This window comes from Gobio gobio, assembly GCF_949357685.1.
Source record: "Gobio gobio genome assembly, chromosome: 20".
Taxonomy (NCBI): domain Eukaryota; kingdom Metazoa; phylum Chordata; class Actinopteri; order Cypriniformes; family Gobionidae; genus Gobio; species Gobio gobio.
The window spans coordinates 3068535-3095571 of NC_137113.1; the positions used below are offsets into that span (position 1 = coordinate 3068535).

At 36.6% G+C, this 27037-nt stretch overlaps 2 protein-coding genes across 2 annotated transcripts in view; one reads left to right on the top strand and one right to left on the bottom strand.

Annotated features, from left to right (window-relative positions):
* Positions 1-323: 323 nt before the first annotated feature.
* ppifb (peptidylprolyl isomerase Fb) lies at positions 324-8428 on the top strand. The gene is made up of 6 exons (XM_079801595.1): positions 324-548; positions 935-965; positions 1383-1471; positions 5114-5210; positions 7639-7714; positions 7796-8428. The coding sequence occupies exons 1-6, from the start codon at positions 399-401 to the stop codon at positions 7929-7931; spliced, it is 579 nt and encodes a 192-aa protein (XP_079657721.1). The 5' UTR covers positions 324-398; the 3' UTR covers positions 7932-8428.
* The window catches only part of LOC307116974 (zinc finger CCHC domain-containing protein 24-like), a 30947-nt gene continuing 12290 nt past the window's right edge, over positions 8381-27037 (bottom strand). Inside the window, exons 3-4 of the mRNA XM_079801594.1 lie at positions 17232-17396; positions 8381-9715 (exon numbers count right to left, since the gene is read on the bottom strand). Of these exons, the coding sequence (XP_079657720.1) occupies positions 9602-9715; positions 17232-17396 (279 nt within the window). The 3' untranslated portion in view covers positions 8381-9601. The remainder of the gene's footprint in view (positions 9716-17231; positions 17397-27037) is intronic.

Genomic DNA, 27037 nt, shown 5'->3' on the forward strand with positions numbered 1-27037 from the left:
TTTACTGCTTTCAGGGATAATCATTTTCATCAAGTTTCTGTGGAAAATGAGAACGTAATCTTAACAAAGACTGAATAATTGTATTTATCACTTAAAGTAGAGTCAATTTTAATCATTCAGGGTGTGATGTTAGTCACCTTTGACCTTGACCGTTGATATGAATTTACGATATCTAGCATAAAGTAAAAAAATATGATTTAATTTTTTTATTTTACTTGTATGTATATCAATTACATAGTATATGGATTAATAATATGTTAATTATTATTATGTGTGTTTTAAAAATCACCGTGTGACGCGCACACACGCTTTTAAGCGCTTCCGTAAGACTCTTGAGCTCTTCCTGTGTGTTTGTCACTCAAGCGGCGGCAGGCAAGGAGTCGGTAACCGGAATCAGCATGTTAATAATCAGCAACCGGATTAAATTATGCTCGCTCGCGTTCACCGCAGCGCGCATGTACACCACCGGAGCTCAAGCCAACAACAACCCGGTGGTGTTCTTCGACATCGCAGCGGATAACGTACCACTCGGTCGAGTCACCTTCGAAGTAAGCGTTACGAACTCTACTATGCTGAAGGCTTGGCTTATGAATAATTAATGACGCAACCTGACGCTCGTCCAGTTAGTCCGTCTGATTGGCTGAATGGAACGCTGGACGCTAGACAGTTGGCGAATCGGCGAATTCTTCGAGGCTGTTTGGATATTAATTAGAACGTGTGACTGGACGCTTTTGTGTTGAAGTAATTAATATTCATAAGCGTAGCCTTCTCCATAGTAATGTCCTTATTACCTGCAAAATATTTAATTTTATAATACTTTTTTAAAAACATATGTCGGATATTACAAATGTTTTTAAATTAAATTATATTTCAAAGGTTTTATTTTGCAATGTGATTGTTTTCATTGACCTTCGCCTCTCTTCCTGAACTTTAGCTGAATGCTGATGTTGTGCCCAAAACTGCAGGTAAATCCCTTGAAAACACCTTAAATTCGTTATTCCTCTCACACAAATGCCATGTTTGACCTTGACGTGTGTGTGTGTGTGTGTGTGTGTGTGTGGACTGGTAATCATCACGTTATGGGGACAAAATGTCCCCACAAAGATGGCAATATCCGAAATCCTCATCCTTGTGGGGACATTTTTAGGTCCCCATGAGGAAAACATCTTATAAATCAGACTAAGTGATGTTTTTTGAAAATGTAAAATTGCAGAATGTCTCCTGTGAGGGTTAGGTTTAGGGGCAGGGGCAGTGTAGGGGGATATAATATACGGTATGTACGGTATAAAAACCATTACGCCTATGGAAAGTCCCCATAAAACATGAAAACCCAACATGTGTGTGTGTGTGTGTGTGTGTGTGTGTGTGTGTGTGTGTCACAGAGAATTTCAGAGCTCTGTGCACGGGTGAACATGGATTCGGATACAAGGGCTCCATCTTCCACAGGGTGATCCCACAGTTCATGGTTCAGGTAACATGATCCTCATCATCCTCACAAGATGAAGAACAAGATCTCGCACGCCTTTTGTGAGCTGATTCACATCAAACCTGCGGCGCTTCTGGGTTTGGTTTGGGCTTAAAGGGACAGTTCACCCAAAAAATAAAGTTCTGTCATTGTTTACACACCCTTGTGGTGTTTTAAACTTGTATGAACACAAGAGAAGGTATTGTGATTAATGTTTGTTCCCGTAGTGTTGACCATTGTATTTTTTTTCTTACTATGAGAGTCGATGGGTGCCTGGTTGCAAACATTAATCAAAATATAATATTTTGTGTTCAGCAGAAGAAATAAACAGTAAGTTTTGGGTGAACTATTTATTTAAATTGTGATTTTACAAAGCTCTTTAAAAACCGTCTTGCTCTTCCTGTCCTTACAGAATATCCCGCATTAATTATCTCATGACATATTTTCATTATGCTCATTTTAAGCCTCAGCCTTTGCATGTGATCACATTCACAGGATATGAATTCTTGATTATCAACAATTAAATTTTAACTTGTCCAAATCCTCTTGAATTCTTGATATTTTGATTTATTATGCATTTGCTTTAGCACACAACGCCTGTCCACGGGAGGTGACCCATGAATCATCAGGCGTTTAAAAACCAGTTTGAGATGATTAAAGTCGACAAAACTGTCAAACCTAAGAATGTTATGCATTTTTATAGCATTACAGGGATGCCATATCATTGGTTTCTGGTCCATAACCTGTATTGCCTGTTTGCGTATTGAAATAATAGGCTTTAATTTAGTTTTGGAGGCGTGTGACCATGATGTAATGCAATATGTGAAAATATCATTGCATGCATGTGTATTTATAATTTAAAATTCTTGACCAGAACGATGCCACGGTACTTGACTTCGTTCACTGATTTAATTACTTTGTTTTATTCTGGTAAAGTAGACATTTTTTAGTTAACTTTCTTATAATCAGTGTCGTATGAGAAAGACACTGACACTGTTATATCAACACTAACGTCATCACTCGCAGAAATACGAATTCTTGATTTCCAGTAAAACTAATTCTTGATATCTGTAATTGTATTGTCATTAGTAAAACGTCACCATAGGCTGCCATTAAGATTCAATTGTTGATATCAAGAATTGATTTCTTACTAGTTTTCTACTTTCACATATCAGAAATGTGTGACAAAAAACATCATTTTTGATATTAATTAGGTTTTTAACTAGTGAAAATTAAATTGTTGATATCAAGAATAGCTTTCTACTTTCACATATTAGAAATACAATTCTTACTAGTAAAAATCATAATTTTTTATATTAATTAGCATTTTAACTTGTGAAAATTAAATTGTTGATATGAAGAATTCATCTCCTGCGAATGATTAAAAGTTAAAACGGCTTGCCGTACGTGTTTACATTGATTTACACCAAGGCCGTAACCATGTTTTTTGTTTTGTTTTTGTTTTTTTTGTGTGGGCAGGTATTGGTCTTATTGGTTTATTTAAAGAATTTTAATGATTAAAGTTGTCAAGTCACCTTCATTTATAAAGCGCTTTTCACAACAGATTGCCTCCAGCTTTACAGTGATAATAGGACATTAATTAAAGGATTAAAAGGGATTTATAAAGATAAAAGATAGATATATAAAGAAATGAAAGAAATAAGAATGGTAAAAGTTCCAGTTCTATTGTAGTTATGAAGTTAACTATTTGGAATGTTTTTGTTTTTTTTTTCGTCTGCCTTGTATGTAAAAATGCAAAACTTTTCTTGTCACGTCAAATTCGGTTATTATTTACATACATAATGTCATGTGACCCTGGACCTCAAAACCGGTCGTACGGGTACATTTTTGAAAAATTGAGATTTATACATCACCTGAAAGCTGAATAAATAGCTGTCCGTTGATGTGTGGTATATGTATTGATGAAAATCTGGAATCTGAGGGTGCTAAAATATTGGGAAAATCTCCTTTAAAGTTGTCGGTAGGAAATTTACTAAATATCTTCATGGAACATGATCTTAATATCCTAATGATTTTTGGCATAAAAGAAAAATTTATAATTTTGACCCTACTAATACTTTGTAGTTTTCTATGTTCACAAATCAGAAATACAATTCTTACTAGTAAAAATCTTTTTTAATATTGATTAGCATTTTAACTTGTGAAAATTGAATTGTTGATATCAAGAATTCATATCATATTGGTTTATTTAAAGAATTTTGGGACCCACTTTATTTTAGGTGGCCTTAACTACGATGTACTAACATTTTAATGAATCATTTGATACATTGCACTCATTGTGTACATACATGTTTTTACATTGTACTTACATTTTTAAAAATACCATCATGTCATTACATCTGTAATTAATTTCTGTAATTACACAGTTGACACTTCCCTTACACCTAACCCTACCCTTAAACTGACCCATCCCACCACACCTGTCCATAACTTTACCTGTATCCCACCTCAATATCAGCTAAAGTGTTTTGCAATGCAATTTGAACACAGTAAGTACATTGTACTTATTTTTTAATGTAAGTACATAGTAGTCAAGGACACCTAATATAAAGTGGGGCTGAATTTTGATTATTAAAGTCGTCAAGTCACCTTCATTTATGAAGTGCTTTGCACAACACAGATTGCCTCCAGCTTTACAGTGATAATAGGACATTAATGAAAGGATTAAAAGGGATTTATAAAGATGTATATATATAAAGAAATAAAACAAGAAATAAGAACGGTAAAAGTTCCAGTTCTGTTGTAGTTATGAAGTTAACTATTTGGAAAAAATTTGACTTGTTTTCATCTGCCTTATATGTAAAAATGCCGTAAAAAAAATTTCAAAATATTATTTACATGCATAATGTCATATGTGACCCTGGACCACAATACCAGTCATAAGGGTGCGTATTTTGAAAAATGTATATTTATACATGTGTGGTACATGTATTGATGAAAATCTGGAATCTGAGGGTGCAAAAACATCTAAATATTGAGAAAATCTCCTTTAAAGTTGTCCAAATGAAGTCCTATGCAATGCATATGACTACTAATAATACATTTTTTATATATTTACGGTAGGAAATTGACTAAATAGCTTCATGGAACATGATCCTAATATCCTAATGATTTTTGGCATAAAAGAAAAATTGATGATTTTGACCCATACAATGGCTATAGCCACAGATACACCCGTGAGACGCACGACTGGTTTTGTGCTCCAGGGTCACACATTTTCAATTCAAAATGATAGTAGTGTGCATCACTCGATATTACCGTTAAATATTAAATGTTTAGACACTTCCATCTTACAACACTCTTTCACTGCCATAACTAAAGTGTCGTGTTGGAATTGGCACTAACAGTAAGCCATGCCTTCTTTGATTTGATTGGCCGTCTCACTCATTCTGACGAGCGCTGAGGCAGACCAGCCTACAAATTTTAAATTTTTCTTTTGTCATCCTAGCAACAAACTCTGTGTGTGTGATGGAGTACAGCAGAGCAGCATCAACAATATCAAATATTGGGGGGATAATCTGGCCGTTTCTAATTATTAGGGGGGCTAATTATTATCTAATTATTAGGTCCTGCTCAATGTCTATGGTGGTTACGGCCCTGATTTACACTAGTGTGTGTTTCTCTCAGGGAGGAGATTTTACCAACCACAACGGAACCGGAGGAAAATCCATCTATGGCCCGAGGTTTTCAGACGAGAACTTCAGACTGAAACACACCGGACCAGGTGACACACACACACACACACACACACACACACACACACACACACACACACACACACACACACACACCTGTGTTTGCTCAAGAGACGCTCTCCAGTGACCGTTGGTGTGTGTTTGTTGATTTGATCGGGTCACTGGTCGTTCAGGCTCTCTGTAGGAACAGGTAAACGCCTCTAGATGGCGCTATAATGCTGTTCAAAATCTGTCAAGTAGGGTTCATGTTAACTAAAACTAAAATAATTAACATTTCTAATAGTTTTAGTTAATTGAAATAAAGCTGAAATAAAATATTAGATGAAAAAATAGTTTAAAAAAAATGACTGAATAAAATGAATCAGAGCTAAATGGCAATATTAACCAAATTAGATAATATTACTAAAACTTAATATACAAATAAAAGCAAAATATCACAGTACTATGATAGAATAAAATAAACATGAGAGAGAAAAAGAGCAGATTGTCATAACTTATTATTTTTACTTCTATTTTAAAAAATTGGAAGCAAAAATCACGTTTGATACAGTGATAAAATATAAATAAATGTAAAATATTTATTTCATATTATACAATTGTTTTTATATATATTTTTGTTTATATAATTTCCTTTTTTATATATATTTTTTAACTATTACACCATTATTGTACACTGTACTTAATTTTATATTAGTTTTATTAGTATATTAGTTAATATTAATATATTAGTAACTATTTATTTACTGTGTCTAATATTATTTATATATGTATAAAAATGATTTATGTATGCATGTTATAAAAATATAAATAAATCAAATTGTGTGTATAGATAGATATATATAAAAAATATAGTAAATAAATAAAATTATATATAACGCATACATATAATTTTTTATATTCATAAAAATAGTGTGTGTGTGTGTGGAGGGAGAGATACACACACACACACACACACACACACTTTTTATTTTTATGAATATAAAAAATTATATGTATGTTATAAAATATAATAAATATATAAAAAAAAAAATATATATATATATATATATATATATATATATACACATTTTTAAAATATTTTATTTATTATATTTTATAACATATATATGTTATATATCTATATATATATATATATGTCTATATATGTATATGTATATGTATGTATATATGTATATATATGTATATATGTATATGTATATATGTATATATATATGTATATATATATATGTGTATATATATATGTGTATATATGTATATGTATATGTATATATATATATATATATATATATATATATATATATATATATATATATATATATATATATATATATATATATATATATATATATATATATATATATATATATATATATATATATATATATATATATATATATATATATATATATATATATATATATATATATATATATATATATATATATATATGTGTATATATATATGTGTGTGTGTGTATATATATATATATATATATATATATGTGTATATATATATATATATATATATATATATATATATATATATATGTGTATATATATATATATATATATATATGTGTATATATATGTATATATGTATATATATATATATATATATATATATGTGTATATATATGTATATATGTATATATATATATATATATATATATATGTGTATATATATGTATATATGTATATATATATATATATATATATATATATATATATATATATATGTGTATATATATGTATATATGTATATATATATATATATATATATATATATATATATATATATATATATATATATATATATATATATATATATATATATATATGTGTATATATATGTATATATATGTATATATATATATATATATATATATATATATATATATATATATATATATATATATGTGTATATATATGTATATATATGTATATATATGTATATATATATATATATATATATATGTGTATATATATGTATATATATGTATGTGTATGTATATGTATATATGTTTTATTCATTTTTATTCTCCAGGTTTACATACACATACAGTTTTTTTATACTCATAAAAATAAATACAATTTATATATATGAATAGTTTTTTAATGTATATACATTTTAATATATGTATTATTACTTAATAAATATATATTGTGTAATTTTTAGGGGTGTAACAATATATCGCAATACAAAAATGCTACACTATGTATCGTGGATAGTGACTATCTGTATTGTGTATAGTTCACCCAAAATGTAAATGAATATGTGATAATAAATGTATCGCAATAATATTGTATCGGGAGTTCAGTATCGTGATATGTATCGAATCGTGACATGAGAGTTTTGTATTTAATCGATGTATATTGTGTAATGTTTGAGTGTGTTTTATATGCAGACATCCATTTAAATCAGCATCAGTATCTCATGTTCTGTTCTGTGTGTGTGCAGGTATTCTGTCCATGGCCAACGCCGGACAGGACACAAACGGATCCCAGTTCTTCATCTGCACGGTCAAAACAGAGTGGTACGAGCGGCTCTTCTTCCCTTTCCTGTGGCTGTGGATGAGCGGATGAGATGTTGAGAGTGTGTGTCGTGTGTTTTCCAGGCTGGACGGGAGGCACGTGGTGTTCGGCAGTGTTAAAGATGGGATGGATGTGGTGAGGAAGGTGGAGGAGCTGGGATCTCGCTCGGGAAGAACGGCCAAGAGAATCAGCATCAGCGACTGCGGAGAACTCAAGTAGATTCGGACGCAGATTCATCGACTACTAAGTGTTCAGAAAAGCTCCATAATGTGAAATATAGACACTCTGATCCAAGTTAAATTTTTCCTCAGACACAAAAGGAGAATTTTTAGGAGTGTATTGACCAAAAATGGCCTAATATCTTCTGCCGTTTCACAATGATACAGAAAAACATTCTCCTTTTGACTTCCAAACATCATGCCGGTGTCAAATTACATTAGGGTCAGCAAATAATATCATAAGTATATTTTTTGGGTGTGTTATTCCTTTAAAGTAACGTCCACTGTGAAGAAGCCATTTTTAAAAGTCATTCTCAGGTAATAACCCGTGTTTAATCTGGACTGAAAACTCGTCATATCTGATGACCTCTTGTTCTCGAGGTTATGAATTATGGCCAGAGTGCTGCAGTATTGAATTTTGAAATAATAAAGCCAAGAGCAATAAGAAATGATGTTTTAGTGGTTTATTTGTATGCACCGTTGGGTCGGCTCCGGGGAAAGAGCGGCGCGGTCTCGTTTAAGGCACATGTCTGTGTTTCACAGGTTATTAATGGCACATTTCACAGTCGAATATACAGTCATTCATGTAAATGTAGATCAAAACAACATCTGACGTCAGGTGACCTGAATCTCGCGTGAACAGAGGATTCTGGGAATAAATGTTTGACCATTTCATTCGCTTTAAACAGACTCAATAGTCGTAAAAGTAACATGACTCCAGATTATAAGTAAACAAAAGTCCACTGTATATGAGATATTATAAAGCATATTTCACAGACTTCATTCAGAGCGGAAGTGTCACATTGTTTAATTAAACCTGATAATACTGTTAATGTTCTGATCTTTATTGCTGTCACTATTATTGTTCATAATTTTACACACATACACTAAGATGGTTGTAATAAACAGGCACTTGAGCGACTCCACACCATATGTAAAAAATAAGGGCTATTAAAGATCAATAATTCATCAACAAAAACATTATAAAAAAAACTATTTGAAAAGCCTTTTCAACAGAACCTCACACTTGGATATTAATTCACCGATCAGGCATAACATTATGACAGATGAATAACACTGATCTTTGTTAGTGTGTGGGATATATTAGGCAGCAAGTGAACATTTCGTCCTCAGAGTTGATGTGTTAGAAGCAGGAAAAATGGGCAAGCGTAAGGATTTGAGTGAGTTTGACAAGGGCCAGATTGTGTTGGGTCAGAGCATCTCCAAAAGCATCTTCTTGACGGGTCAGGGGAACCAACGCAATATTAGGTCATAATGTTATGCCTGATCGGTGTACATATATATGAACCTCACGCTTATACAGCATCTAAATGAGGATATTTCATAGCTATTAATGCATTGAATATATGAAAGGCCTTTTATTAAAAAGCTCCTGAGGAATATTTCACATGTGATAGATAACTATGAATCTCACAGTGCATTCATTTGAATTATTTTAGACTTGAAGGTCAGAATTTTGCATTTGAGTTTTAATTGTGGTGCACCATTTACTTTCACAACCACAGATGCATTGTTAAAAAATATCTATATTTTCTGTGGCAATCAACATATTGCATGAATGCTCCCCAGAGAATATCAGTGAGTATCGTCCCGCTAAAGTGGAGCAGATTTCAGCACCAGTTCTGAGGTGAGTGAGGGTGGGGTCAGAGGTCACTGAACTCGACGGCAGTAGTATCCGAGCACCTTGCACTTCTCACAGAGATGCTGAGGATGTTCTTTGCTCTGGTCCGATACATCCAGGCCGTCCGGTTTCTCCAGAGGACGCTGCAAACGCAGAGGAAAGATTATAATGCATACGCTCATCCCATCCCCATACCTGCCAACTTTTCAAAAAACCTTGGAGTGAGATTTTTGTCAGGGGAGATCAAAATTATAACACAAGTTGGTGGCTCATATATCAGAGAATTGGAATGAATTTGATGTTGTACCCATGTATACCCTGCATTCTGGTGGTTTGTGGGGAGGCCCAAAGCCGTTGATATGGGCAGCCTATGGAGATGGACAATATTGGTTACGTTCTCTGAAGCAGACATAGCTGAAGGTCCAGGAAACTTTGGATTAAGTAGATGTGATTTCCTGCATTCTAGTGGATTTTGGGGTGGTCTGCTAAAGATGTGCAATACCTGAACTTATTCTGATTCATGTTCGGCATCATTGTAGAGCCTTCTAGACTTGAGCTAAACATTCAACCAGAAAACTATTGTTGTGCCTAATGACTTATTAATAGACCAGTGTTTAAGGTTGATTAGGTTGATTGATATTTTGATTAGAATGGTATTAGCTAACGCGTTCTTCATGTTTTGTGCTAGTTTAGCAATTATAATGTTTGGATCTACACAAAAACACATGGTTCACGGTTCTTGAATTTCAGACACAGTATTCAAGGACTGGCAACTATGTGAAAACAAACATTGGTCTTAGAAAGTGCCTAAATTAAACAAAGTTTAAGAGTAGTTAAAGAAGAGAAACCGACATATTTCTGCTTTTTCATTCAGGGAGTCTGCTGCTGAATTCAGACGAATGCACATGAAAAACCCCTATTTTTACACAGTTTACACATACAAACAGTGTTGTAAATGTTTGTTAACTGTTGGATTGATAAGCTACGTGCATTCAAATAATGTAGAATAATAATGTATCTAGAATATTATATAAAATCATATTTTAAATAAATGTATAATTTATCATTTTGACTCCTAATGTATAATTTGCCCTGTTCTTAAGAATTGTTTAAATTCAGTTATGTGATGTTTTTTTTACAAAACAGGATGATTTTTGAGAATTTAAGCTTTCAAATAATACCTTTAATGATTAGGCATAGGGCCTACTTAAAACTTGGTTTGAATAAATAGTCTATATTGATGTTTATTAAACATATAAGCTAATTTATTACTAATTTATTTTGATGGCTGATTGGTTTATGATTTATTTCCAATTAATTACATCTCTGATTATATAATATTAACGATGTTAAAATAATGTTAAGATTTTAGCATATGCAGAATTATCTACCATTAAAGGTCCCATAGCATGAAATTTTCATTTTATGAGGTTTTTCAACATTAATATGAGTTCCCCTAGCCTGAATATTGTCCCCAAGTGGATAGAAATGTTGATCGGTGTAAACCGAGTTCTGGCTGTTTTTCTCTGCCTTTGAGAAAATGACAGGGCAGACGAGCCAATCCGAAAAGCGGCGAAAGCGTGAGAGTTGGCAGCTCTGCATCCCATCTGTCTTTAGTGTGTGATGTTGCCGTTTGAAGGGAGTTCTTCTCTATATCCTCTAAATGCGAAATGCTGAACAGTTAGTTGATGCGTTCATGACCTCAAGGTTAGATTACTGTAATGCTCTACTGGGTGGTTGCCCTGCTCGCTTAATAAACAAACTCCAGCTGGTCCAAAACGCAGCAGCTCCAGTTCTTACTAGAACCAGGAAGTGTGACCATATTAGCCCAGTTCTGTCAACACTGCACTGGCTACCTATTAAACATCGCATACATTTTAAAATCTTACTTACAAAGCACTAAATGGTTTATCTCCAGTACTTGAGCGAGCTCTTAACACATTATCCTCCATCACGTCTACTGCGCTCTCTAAACTCTGGCCAGTTGATCATACCGAGAATATCCAAATCAACTGCAGGCGGTCGATCGTTTTCCTATTTAGCTCCGAAACTCTGGAATAGTCTTCCTAACATTGTTCGGGAAGCAGACACACTCTGTCAGTTTAAATCTAGACTAAAAACACATCTCTTTACTGTGGCATACACATAAAACACTTTTTCAATGAAATGATTGTTAGGCTGCATTAACTAGGTCAGCCGGAACCGGGAACACTTCCCATAACACCTGATGTACTCGTTACATCATCAGAAGAATGGCATCTACGCTAATGATAGTCTCTCTGTTTTATCCCGAGGTTTACTGCAGTCAGCCGGATCCGGGCCGTATCCAGATCAGATGGTGGATCTGCGCCCAGAGAAGACCAACACAGGACCCTGAAGTGTCTGAGAGACCGTGTCAATCATACTCCCACTAAAACTGCCTCATCGACACGGCATACTCAATAAACCCGTCTCCGGCGTGATGACACCGATTGTTCGAATATTACAATTTAATAATACTTAAATCGATATGTCATCCTCAATAAACCCGTCTCCGGCGTGATGACACCGATTGTTCGAATATTACAATTTAATAATACTTAAATCGATATGTCATCCTCAATAAACCCGTCTCCGGCGTGATGACTCCAATCGTTCGAATATTTTGATCTAATATGACCCCTGACCTGTAAAGTTTCCAGAATAATAATCATACGCTGTTTGTTAATTGGTCAGAGGCATACCTGTCAAGTATCCCGTTTTGGCCGGGAAAGTCCCGTATTTTACCCTTCTTTCCCGTCGTCCTCCCGTATTAGTATTTTCCTGTAAATCTCCCATATTTTAACCTGCGTTATTAAAAAACAATAATACCGGAGTAAAAAAACAAAAACATTTCCAATCTGAGCACTGTAACTAGCCTCGCGATAACTGGCATCTGCAGTAGCCTACAGTATAGGTGTCAGTTGTCGCGAGGCTAGTGTGTGAGGTCAGATGACGAGTGACAACGCGGGAAAAAACAAAACAGAGACGGATGATGGACGTAACGATAGAGACGGATTAAGGCACTCCTGCCAAAAAAAAAAAAAAAACCTTGTGTAAACCCCGTGATCAATGGGACAGCGAATTTAATTATAAAATGTAAGTGACTTAATGTTCATTAATTGTTTATGGAACTGGCGTATGAAATCAGTGTCATTTTCAGTCGTGATGGTATTCAGGAAAACAACACTCTTGTTAGTGTAATGTTGCTTAACTGTATCATATGTTATAAATATAATAACTACACCATTTTAACCGTGTATGTTAACTGAGTTTCTGTGTGTGAGCGGCGCTCATTTGTTTTCGATTTTCTCCTCGAGAGCGAGCCTCAACAGCGCAACCTTGTCAGTTCGTTTTATATTATTATCCACTATCGATTTCCACTTACACTAACTGAATGCAGAATCATTATTGCACTTTGGTGATTCCCTAGTTATTTTTTGTTTTGACGTTTTAACCAGGATACTTGTCCGTTGGGCAAGTAAAATTATTTTTCACTTGCCCCTTCAAAAAATCCACTAGTCCCGGACAGGTGTTCATGTCGAGCCCTGCTCATAGCAATGCAAGTTCAGAAAGGGTATTTATGGTACAAAAGATTGTTACAGAGAATAGGATGACATTAGACAACAGAACTGTTTGTGCTCTACTCTCATGTAAAATGAACCACTCTGGCTCAGCCCACAAATACACTCTTTCCAAAACAGTCTTAAAGAATGCAAAGTCTGCAACAGATTTGTACAATAACTCACTAAAAGAGTAAAGAAAAGTTATGTGAAATTAAAAGAAAAACTGTAAAAGAAAAGCAATATGAAATGAAAAGAATGTGTGGAATGAAAATAAAATGTAAAGACAAGCAATGTTAAATGAACAGAAAATATGCAAATAAGCCTTTTAAATAAATGCTCATCATATATACCCTTTTGTGTTTTCATTTGGGCTATAACACCTGTATTAAAATGTAAGGGATATGGAGCTTGGTTGGGGTGGTGGGACTGCTTGCGGTGGGCGCCGAAAAATTTCCCTTATTTTCAAATGCAAAACTTGACAGGTATGGTCAGAGGAGAACTGGCCCCCCGACTCAGCCTGGTTTCTCCAAGGTTTATTTTCCTCCATTCTGCTCCTGATGAGGTTTTGGTTTCCTTGCCACTGTTGCCTCTGGCTTGGCTTGCTCATTGGGCACACTACATTTTCAACTAAATATCCAAATAAATCTAATTAGTAAAATAAATTAACCATATAAACTAAATTACTGAAATGAGCTGATGACATCACTGTTTTCTCCAGAGCGGCTGTACGGCCAAATCAAATTTTGCATTATTTTCCTGTTTAACACTGTGAAGCTGCTTTGAAACAATCGCCATTGTAAAAAGCGCTATATAAATAAAGTTGACTTGACTATATCAGTGTTTCTGAACTCATGAAACGCCTCCATTGTAGTCTTGAGGTTTCTTCCGGGAACAAACAAGTCACGATATTCCTCATTATAATAATTCATAAAGGGGCGGGGCCTGGTTGAGTTAGTTAGTAGTGTGTTGAAACTGGCGGTAATGGTAAGCGGCGGGACATTTCCCAAACATCAATCCAAACACACTGCTCCAGCCGACCAATCAGAGCACACTGTGCTTCTCAGAAGGCGGGGCTTCATTGAGACAGGAACTAAACAGACGCTGTGTCCCAATTCACATACTATCCGTACTAAATAGTATTCGAAAATAGAATTAGTATGTCCCAAATCGTAATATGTTGAAAAGATACCCGGGTGCTCTACTATTTCCGGTCAGATTGACGCACACGCTAACGGATGATATTGCCCACAACCCATTGCGAGATGGATGAGGATTCGATTAGAACTACAAACGCGGATAAAAAGTGTTAAAAAACTACAAACATGATAGTTATGTGAGTCCGACGGTTACGCAGAGAGGTTTAGATTAAGGGGTTTGAGTGAATAATTATCAGTATTTAACCTCTTAACTGTCACCATCCTGCTGGCGGGACACCTGGCACTCTTTTTTTGATCGCCTTTTTTTCGTATCATATATTTGAGTAATTATCATAAATTAGGTATCATTAGAAAGCTTACGGACTCAAAATTCATCCTGTGAAACCCGTTTTGAAATTGGTCACTGCGTTACCATGGAAACAGTACTTTAAATTCTTCTAGCAGGCCCTAGTGGGCGGTGTCATGTTTCATATTACAACATTTATTTTAACTACTTTATAATCAAAATCTTTTCTAATCTTGACAAAACACATATCGTCGGAAAGGTCTGAATCTCAAGGTTCTATATTTGGATGGAAGTAACATTTGGACAGAAATTTACAAGAAAATGCATTTAAAAAAAACAGTCAATGGAATGTGGATGACACCCGGTGGCTATTTGTGGTACAGCACCTAAACAAAATCTCATGGGAACTTTAATTTTTGTGATATCAACTTCAAATTTGGAACGCAACTTAGTTAGACATATGGCTTTGATTTTATAGTAATTTTAGATTAAAACATTTTTGTAAAATATATATTTTATATAAAATAAAAAAATATTTGGTACAGTATTTTTTATTTACAGTAAATTTAAACTTCCATAACTTTTTCATATTTTGAATTGCTTTCACTTCAGCAATAATCTGACGAGTGTCTTCTTTAAAACAAGACCTTAGGTCTATATTCCAAAGCATTCTTGAATTACAGCCCTTTAAGTTTGGATAGTGCATTTCTGTGTGTATTCGGGTGACAGTTAAGGGGTTAACCTGACGAAAATATATTTATTCAATATTATCCGCGTTATATTTCACCTGCAGCAGCATTGAGAACTTTTGTAATGATACGCTTGGCCATTAACTTTTATTTAAACTGCAAACACACGAGGGGAGTCTCTACATTAAAGACCCACGAATGGCAGATCAACGTGCGACTACATTTCTCTCAGACTCGGTAGGAAATTAAACTGAATGTGGAGGATTTGAACTGTGACGATGATTGACAGGACAGTTTAAACGTTGATTGGATGCACGTAACTAAGCAACAGAGTCCATTAAAGATGACAAAGTAGTATGTCCCAAAGCTTGCATACTCCTCTGCTACACACTCAAAAGTATACTTTTTCTTCACATAAAGAGTACATACTTTTAGGTCGTAGTATAAGTAGGCGAGTTGGGACGCAGCGTTACTGACAGACTGCGAAGAGAGGAGCTGCAACACTGGAGAATATGAGGAAATAATCAACATTCAAGCAGGAAAACCTGCTCTAGTAGAGCCAGAAAACAACATCAAGACTGATTATTATGAAAAAACAGCCATGATGTCCACATGAAAGCGTGCATCAAAGCAACATTTACAATACAGAAGAACATCTGGTGAACATTACAAATGAAAGAGCATCGAGGAGAGCAGATCTGACTCTGCGCTCTTCATCGAGCGTTTTCAACCAGGTTCATAACTTCATAACCTGCCAAACGTACTGCAAAGCACCTCATGAAAGCTTCATCTCCAGCCAAAGGAGCTCGATTACATCAGCGTCTCCAGTTGCGGAGGTCCTCGTCTCCGTCGCGAGGTAATGACAAACACATGCTCGCCAACTTTTGACTGTTTAGATGCATAGAGACGTTCTTCTGCGGCTGGTTTTGTGCAGATGCTTCAGTAAAGTAACTCCAGAAAGCTTCACGTAGAGTCGGGATGCAGAACACAGAGCACAGGAATGAACATCTTAATCAGTATCAAATATCTGCCAAAATTCAAACTTAATTAAATTATTTTTCTGACCCCATGTATAGATATACTATATCGCCAAAAGTGTTGTGCCGCCCCTTCACACACACATGAGCTTTAATTCCATCCCATTCTTCATCTGTAGGGTTTAATATGGAGTTTGCAGCTTTAACAGCTCCAGCTCTTCTTTCCTCAAAGTTTAGGAGTGTGTTTATGGGGAATCTTCTAGAAGCGCATTTGTGATGTTGGACGAGAAGGCCTGGCTCTCAGTCTCCGCTCTAATTCATCCCAAAGCTGTTCTATCAGGTTGAGGTCAGGACTCAAGTTCCTCCACACCAAACTCCTCATCGTGTCTTTATGGAGACGCTTTGTGCACTGGTCAGTCATGCTGGGACAGGAAGGGGCCGTCCCCAAACTGATCCCACAAAGTTGGGAGCATGAAATTGTCCAAAATGTCTTGGTGAAGCATTAGGAGTTCCTTTCACTGGAATTAAGGGCCCAACCCCTGAAAAACAACCCCACCCCATAATCCCCCCTCTACCAAACTTTACACTTGGCACAATGCAGTCATGCAAGTCCCGTTTGCAACAGCCAAACCCAGACTCGTCTATGGGATTGCCAGAGAGAAGCGTGATTGGTCACTGAGAGAACACGTCTCCTCTGCTCTAGAGTCCAGTGGCGGCACGCTTTACCCCACTGCATCCCACGCTTTGCATTGCACTTGGAAATTGCGTTTCCACTAAAAAACACGACTTGAAAAGTCAGACTGCATAAGATGATTCAGTGTATTTCTCTTCACTACGTTTTGTTCGATTTGCATAATTCAGCAATGGGGTAAACGTTAAACGAATGGTTAATTTTGCTAATGTAGTTTAGATATTGCAACCAGAAAACTAAATCTGATGTGAAATGCTGTTTTTCAGTCTGTTCACCTGTTTGTGAGGATAGACGTTGATGTGGCACTTGATGCACTCCTGGCCCATGTTAGCCCACGAGTTTCCACTCATCCATTTCCTCTTGCATTTGGGACACTTGTACTCTCCGAAACACCTCTTCTTACCCTGATACGGCGTCAGACCCTCTCCTTTAGGACGAGCCTGGTAAGAAAACAACCTTTAGTTCATCAGCAATCCTGAAAAAAAGATGTAATATTATATATTTAAATAGCCGTATGAAATTCATCCCCGGGCCGCATTTGGACTTTGGACACCCCTGATATAGGCCTTAGTGGTCCCCTAATACTGTATCTGAAGTCTCTTTCCCGAAATTCAGCCTTGGTACAGAATTACAGCCACAACTAGCAAATCGCACAATGAGCTTTCCTTAGGACGTGCCATTTCTGTGTCTTTCTCTTTAAATGCTAATGAGGAGGAGAGAGGCGGGGTAAGGTGGAGGTTGGGGGTGTGTCCTTGACCACAGCAGAATCTCATTGAGCTCATGTTAAAATGGCCAACTTTACAGCAGAAGAACACGTGTTTACAGTCTGGGACACATTGTGCTTTTGGGCTAATTTTGCCCTTCATGACGACTGTGAGGGGGGATTTATTTATAACTCATTCGTTTACATTATATAAAGCCTTAAAGTTCTGCATAATTAAGGGCGTGGCCACTTTGAGTGACAGGTGGATTGCAGTTTGTCTGCTGTCTGTCAGTCATCACCTCACCTTAGCTCCGCCCACATCCCGCCTCTTTGCCCATTTTCTGTTTTCCGGGAGTGATGACGCGCAGACAAGATGGCGACAAGATGGCCAGCTCGACCCGACTTTACGCTTCAAAACTGCTCTTCAGATCCTATGGGTGACGTCACGTACAACACTCCAAATTTTTTACAGTCTATAATAACAACATATAGGGGAGTTTCCTGATTGGCCCATCTGAGCTTTAATTTTCTCAAAGGCGGAGCAGGACACCCAGGGCTTGGTTTACACCTATTGCCATTTCTAGCCACTGGGGGACCATAGGCAGGCTATGGGAACTCATATTGCATAAATGTGCATAATATAATATGCATAAATGCATAATATGCAAATATCACAGTAACTGTGGAATGCAATTCAAAATGTGACATGTTGCATTTTAAAGGGATAGTTCACCCAAATATGAAAATGACTCCATGATTTACTCACCCTCAAGTCATCCGAGGTGTGTGTGACATTCTTCTTTCAGACGAATAAAATCTGAGTTATATTAAAAATGTTCTGGCTATTCCAGCATTATAATAGCAGTAATAGTTGCTCTGTTTTTGAAGTCCATAAAAAGTGCATCTGTCCATCATATAACTGCTCCACACGACTCTGGGGTGTTAATAAAGGCCTTCTGAAGCGAATCGATGTGTTTGTGTAAGAAAAATATCCATATTTAAAAATGTATTTCATTTTTTTCTATGGCTCTGCCAAAATACATGCAAAATACCGGCGCGATTATAGATATATACATAGATTCCTCATTAGTGCCTGCATGGATCGGTCGAATGAGGCATCTACGTAGATATATCTTTGATCGTGCCAGTATTTTGACCTTATTCGCCGGAAGTTATGGTGCTGGGAATACTAGATGACATTCGTCTGATAAGAGGTAAAAAAAATAACAAATATTGTTGGGTTTCTCGCAAAAACCGATCGTTTCGTGTCTTAATGTGTCGCCACGAGCCGCAGGGTTTAATATGGATTCATATGTCTGTGTTTTTACTCTCATTGCTCTCATACGCTAAAATATCCCCATTGACATCATTATACGACCATCACACTGTTAAAAATCTTCATTTGTGTTCTACTGAAGAAACAAACACACCTACATCTTGGATGTCCTGGGGGTGAGCAGATCAACATAAACATTTCGTTTTTGGGTGAACTATCCCTTTAATGTTGGACCTGTAGTGAATATTAGTGTAAACTGTCTTCTCTATCACACACACATTCACACAAATACACACAGGTCTGTTTCAGATTTAAAGGGCTGGTTTGTTTGGATGAAACACGAGCATCTGTGTGTCTTTAATCTCTTTACCGCGGTTATTAGGAGGGTTTGGTCATGATGAGTCCTGTCTGCGGCTGGCTCGGGATCATTGGGATGCTTTAAACATCTTTCTGAAGGCATTCAAGTCTAATAATTCCAGTGTTGTAGTTTGTGTTGGATGTGAGCTCTCAGTGAGGAGGTTCTGATTGTTGGCATTTCTCTGTGATTTAATCAGACGCATCTGATCACTGGCTCCATATAAACCACCTGCTGCTTTACTAACCACACACACACACACACACACACACACACACACACACTGATGATCCACTACAACATTTGTGCAACTTAAAATCTTTGTCTTTCCACCGATCAGGCATAACATTATGACCAGTGAGTAACACTGATGATCTCTTCCTCTCCTGTTAGTGGGTGGGATATATTAGGCAGCAAGTGAACATTTCGTCCTCAGAGTTGATGTGTTAGAAGCAGGAAAAATGGGCAAGCGTAAGGATTTGAGCGAGTTTGACAAGGGCCAGATTGTGTTGGGTCAGAGCATCTCCAAAACTGCAGCTCTTGTGGGGTGTTCCCGGTCTGCAGTGGGAAACCTTGGGTCCTCCATCATGTGAATGTGACTTTGTCACATCATCTAATATGTTAAAATATCTAATTGCGATTATTATGTTTAAAATTGCAATTGCGATTTAAAATGCGATTTTTTTTTTTTTTTTATTTACAAATGAAAAGTGTGTATATCACATTTTGTGTTTATATATTAATATGACTAATAATTATTATTATGATTATAATTATTGCTATATAAAAATAAGAAATATTACTATTACAATAACAGAGCATTTAAGAATAAATGTAACAGTATAATAATAATTATAATTATATTTTACAGAAAACTAAAAATGATGGGTTACCTGTTAGTATGCAGACAGTTTATGACTAAAAATCATTAGAAAGGTCTAAGGATTTATTGTAAAAAACAATTATTATTATTATTATTATACAAAATCTGTGCTTTTTATCTGATATCAATTTCTTAAAGTCGATGTCTTTAATTTGAAATATGAGCCTCTTGTGCATCCACTGTGGGGATTAAAACTCCTGTACATTGAAGAAAAACATATGGATTGTTATATAAATTTATTTAGAGAGAAGTTTTATTTTTCTTATTTCCTACCAAAAAGTGTCATTCATACTGGAGGCCAGAGGGCGCCCTCGAGCAGAAACGCCACATTTGCCTCAAAAGAAGTAATCGTTCGTTTTCAGGAAATCCCTAATGTGAAACTTGCGCTGTAGGCTGAATAAAATGAAGATAAAAACGCTTTAACTGGTTAAACATGAAGATAATACTTCTGCAACAAGGTATGGTGTATTTGAGTTCTTCAAGCCTTCTGGGGTATTCTGATAATAATAAAGTATTCAGTGCTGATTGACGTTCTGTGATGAGAAGCCACATCAGCTCAACTGACGATATGAAGTGAGTTAAAACCTGTTATTAAACGTTGTATTTGGTTGGACAACAGGTTTATGAACGCTTCACATTACTAGTGTTTGACACGTGTTGCTGAAACTCGCAGTGCTTTCAGACGGAGCAGCGTTTACTGTTCACAGCCTCTTCACTGACACACTGGGCATTTATTTATTTCATTAAAATCACAGCCTTTGCGCTTTCAAAATCGCACATAAGCCAAATTATGCCCGATTAATCGTGCAGCCCTAATGTCCAGCCTTTCACAGAAACGGTATTCCCTGCTGGCTGTGGCTCTTTCAGCAGATAATGCGCCGCCAAAAAGCACAAATGCTTCAGGAATGGTTTGAGGAGCACGAGTTTGAGTCCAAATTCCCCAGATCTCAATCCAATCGAGCATCTGTGGGATGAGCTGAACAAACAAGTCCAATCCATGGAGGCCCCACCTCGCAACTTACAGGACTTAAAGGATTAGTTCACTTTTAAATCAACTTTTGCTGATAATTAACTCACCCCCATGTCATCCAAGATGTCCATGTCTTTCTTTCTAAAGTCGAAAAGAAATTAAGCTTTTTGATGAAAACATTCCAGGATCGTTCTCCATATAATGGACTTCAATGGGCTCCAAACGGTTCAAGGTCCAAATGACAGTTTCAGTGCAGCTTCAAAGGGCTTTAAGCGACACCAGACGATGAATAAGGGTCTTATCAGACCCGGATCAGTAGAATGAGGCATCTACTATCGATATATCTATGACCAGGCTCATATTTGACCTCACTTAGCGGAACTTGGCGGAATGGCTGAGCTCAGAGATGATCACGTTCGTCTGATAAGAGGTAAAATAATAGCATAAATACTGCTGGGTTTCTCTCAGAAACTGATGGTTTCGCTAGATAAGACCCTTATTCATCGTCTGGTGTCGTTTAAAGCCCTTTGAAGCTGCACTGAAACTGTCATTTGGACCTTGAACCGTTTGGAGCCCATTGAAGTCCATTATATGGAGAAAAACCCTGGAATGTTTTCATCAAAAAGCTTAATTTCTTTTCGACTTTAGAAAGAAAGACATGGACATCTTGGATGACATGGGGGTGAGTAAATTATCAGCAAAAGTTTATTTAAAAGTGAACTAATCCTTTAAAGGATCTGCTGCTAACATCTTGGTGCCAGATACCTCAGCACACCTTCAGGGGTCTAGTGGAGTCCATCAGAGACGGGTCAGGGGGACCAACACAATACTAGGTCATAATGTTATGCCTGATAAATGCTGTGATTTTCCGCATCATTACTCCTTCAGCGTCACATGATCCTTCAGAAATCATTCTGATATGAGGGTTTGCTGCTCAAGAAACATCAATGTTGAAAACAGCTTCACATTTATGTTCAAAAGAGCAGCGTTTATTTGAAATAGAAATTTTGTAACGTTATAAATGTCTTTACGGTGTTTTTTGATCAGTGTGGAGTGTGAGATGCTTCATTTGCAGGACGCTTCATTTCTCGAGCACTACTGAGGGAGGAGATGTTTACTCAGAGCTCTGTAATCACGGCTGGAATGTGAGCGTTCGGCTCTGAAACGCCTGTTATTCTGACCACCAACAATCTCTGAAATGTGACTGAATGAGATGAAGATGTCGACAGAAGAGTCCTGCCTCGAGTCCCAAAACACCCAGAACCGCATACAATCGGACACTTTTAGCAAAATAAATATGATGGTTAGAAAAGAAAACACTGTAAAGCGCAACATGAACATTCTGCTAAACATCTCCATTTGTTTTCCACAGGAGAAACTCATATGGCTTTGGACGCAAGGGTCAGTTTTCATTATCTGTTTAAAGTGGGCATGATGGTTTAAATTGACCCAACATTAGTTGAGAGAAACTAAAACTCTGAATGCATGGAAGGGCGTTTTCTCAGTGATTTCTCTTTTACAGTGCAGATGACGGCTCTGAGCTGATTCTGTGCACTGGGTCCCTCGGGGCCCCTGAGAGGCCCCTGTAACGCCCACAGGATCCAGCCCTGCTCTATATGACCAATACTTTAGAGGAGCCGTCATCATCATCATCATCATCATCATCATCAGCGAGTCCAGCTGCGCGAGTTTGGCAGAGACAGAGCCACATATTAGCAGCTGGAAATATGAGTCAAACACACACACACACACACTCTCTCACACTTGCACGCACGCACGCACGCACACACACACACACACACATACTGATACTGACACACTAATACACACGCTCAAACATGCACAAACTCACACATACACACACTCATACACATGTACGCTCATACTCACACACACACATACACACACTCTCTCACACACACACACACACACACTCAGACAGATGCACACTCACACACACAAGCTCACTCACACAACCATGCACACATACACACGCACACTCTCACACACACTCAGACAGATGCACACACACACTCACACACACAAGCTCACTCACACTCACACACCTGCACACACACACACACACTCTCACACACACACGCACGCACATACACACATACTGATACTGACACACTCATAACAAGCTCACTCATACACAAGCTCACACACAAGCTCACTCACACGCACACACACATGCACACATACAGGCTCACTCACACACGCACACTCACACACAAATGCACACACAAACTCACACACATGCACACATACACCCGCACACTCTCACACACACTCAGGCAGATGCACACACACACACAAGCTCACTCACTCACACACGCACACTCACACACCTGCACACACACACGCACGCACATACACACACATACTGATACTGACACACTCATAACACGCTCACTCACACACAAGCTCACTCACACGCACACACACATGCACACATACAGGCTCATTCACACACGCACACACACACACACAAACACACACACTCACACACACATCTGCACACACACACTCACACACCTGCACACACACACACACTCTCTCACACGCACGCACATACACACATACTGATACTGACACACTCATACACACGCTCACTCACACACACTCACACACACAAGCTCACTCACACACACACACACACTCACATTCTCACTCACACTTACACACTCACACTTACACACACACTCACATGCTCACTCACACTTACACACACAGTCACTCATACACAAACTCACACACAGACTCACGCACACTCACACTCTCACACACACTCACACACTCCCTCATACACACACACACACACACACACTTTGTTTTGATTTAGTAACTCAGATTAAAGGATAGTTTGTGGAAACCGGACGGATCATAACAGAAATCGGCTGTGTGTGTGTGTGTGTGTATATCCCATGAATATGCAAATGAACAGTGACATAATCTAGAGCCTCTTTGAGCAGGCTTTATCTAACCGCACACCTATGATCGAGTGTGTTTGTATTATTAACACAGAGCTGTAATAATCTCCTCTCTCCCTGCTCGGTTGTTCCACAAATGCTCCGTCTAGCGTGCAAAGGCACTGGTTGATTTTCCCAGAGTTCCACAGAGGAGGTTCTCCGCGTGTGGACTGGCCTTCTCCGGCTCTCCTCCGGCTCTCCTCCGGCTCTCCTCCATCTGGAGCCCATCAGAGCGAGCGAACACTGCTGAGCCCCCACAGCTCTCCTGAGATCCAGCCCAGAACATGTGCTCCGCCATTCCTCCCTAGCAGACCCAGCAATAACTCACAACATCTTCATCATTAGTGCTGTCACACACTAAAGTCATTGCAAAAGACATGTATACTACGGTTCTGTAAGTAAACTTCCCATAATGCATCTCTTAACCCTGCTGCAGTGCACTCTGGGAGTGGCTCCCTACGGAAATCTGATGCTGTGCCTGTAATTCAGAGCCATATGTTTAAGTGTCAGTTTAAGATTTCCCAGCAGCCTTTTCAAACCCCATCAAATAATAGTGTCCACGCCTCTCATTAAAAACATGACGAACGTGAACTTTACTGAGGACATCAGAGGAAGAGCAGAACGCTTCAGAGCTTCGGGATCAGGAATGAATGCTGTTCTTCAGCAAGGATGCATTCAGATGATCAAAACATTTCAAATAAATGCTGTTCTTTTGAACTTTCTATTCATCAAAGTTTACAATTCTAACTTTACATCTCGGAATTCTGACTTAACATATCGGAATTCTAAATTTACTTCTCGGAATTCTGACTTACATCTTGTAATTATGACTTTTTTCTCAAAATTATGACTTTACGTCTCGCAATTCTAAATTTACATCTCGCAATTCTAAATTTACATCTCGCAATTCTAAATTTACATCTCGGAATAACAACTTTTGTTCTCTGAATTCTGACTTTACATCTTGCAATTATTACTTTTTTCTCAAAATTATGACTTTACATCTCGAAATTATGACTTTACATCTCAGAATTCTAAATTTACATCTTGGAATTCTAAATTTACATCTCGTAATTCTAAATTTACATCTCGGAATTATGACTTTACATCTCGCAATTCTAAATTTACATCTCGGAATAACAACTTTTGTTCTCTGAATTCTGACTTTACATCTTGCAATTATTACTTTTTTCTCAAAATTATGACTTTACGTCTCGGAATTATGACTTTACATCTCGTAATTATGACTTTTTTCTCAGAATTATGACTTTACGTCTCGGAATTATGACTTTACATCTCGTAATTCTGACTTTACATCTCGCAATTCTAAATTTACATCTCGCAATTCTAAATTTACATCTCGCAATTCTAAATTTACATCTCGCAATTCTAAATTTACATCTCGCAATTCTAAATTTACATCTCGGAATAACAACTTTTGTTCTCTGAATTCTGACTTTACATCTTGCAATTATTACTTTTTTCTCAAAATTATGACTTTACATCTCGAAATTATGACTTTACATCTCAGAATTCTAAATTTACATCTTGGAATTCTAAATTTACATCTCGTAATTCTAAATTTACATCTCGGAATTATGACTTTACATCTCGCAATTCTAAATTTACATCTCGGAATAACAACTTTTGTTCTCTGAATTCTGACTTTACATCTTGCAATTATTACTTTTTTCTCAAAATTATGACTTTACATCTCGAAATTATGACTTTACATCTCAGAATTCTAAATTTACATCTTGGAATTCTAAATTTACATCTCGTAATTCTAAATTTACATCTCGGAATTATGACTTTACATCTCGCAATTCTAAATTTACATCTCGGAATAACAACTTTTGTTCTCTGAATTCTGACTTTACATCTTGCAATTATTACTTTTTTCTCAAAATTATGACTTTACATCTCGCAATTCTGACTTTACATCTCGCAATTCTAAATTTACATCTCGGAATAACAACTTTTGTTCTCTCAATTCTGACTTTACATCTTGCAATTATTACTTTTTTCTCAAAATTATGACTTTACATCTCGTAATTCTGACTTTACATCTCGGAATTCTTAATTTACATCTCGGAATTCTTAATTTACATCTCGGAATTATGACTTTACATCTCGGAATTCTAAATTTACATCTCGGAATTCTGACTTTACATCTCGTAATTCTGACTTTACATCTCGGAATTATGACTTTACATCTCGGAATTCTGACTTTACATCTCGGAATTATGACTTTACATCTCGGAATTCTTAATTTACATCTCGGAATTCTGACTTTACATCTCGGAATTCTGACTTTACATCTCGGAATTCTTAATTTACATCTCGGAATTCTGACTTTACATCTCGGAATTATGACTTTACATCTCGGAATTCTAAATTTACATCTCGGAATTCTGACTTTACATCTCGGAATTATGACTTTACATCTCGGAATTCTGACTTTACATCTCGGAATTCTGACTTTACATCTCGGAATTCTTAATTTACATCTCGGAATTCTGACTTTACATCTCGGAATTCTTAATTTACATCTCGGAATTCTAAATTTTCATCTCGGAATTCTGACTTTACATCTCGCAATTCTGACTTTTTCTCTGAATTCTGACTTTTTTCTCAAAATTCAGACTTTACATCTTGAAATTCTGACTTTACATCTCGTAATTCTGACTTTACATCTCGGAATTCTGACTTTACATCTCATTTACATTTTTCTCAAAATTCTGTGTTTACATTGACACTGAAGATTTTACTATATGTTCACATAGAAAACAAATATTTTAAATTGCAATAATGTTTCACAATATTACTGTATTTTTGGTCAAATAAACGCAGTCTTGGTGAGCAGAAGAGACTCTAAGAAAGAACATTTGCAAGTAATTTCACCATGATATTCTTCAAACA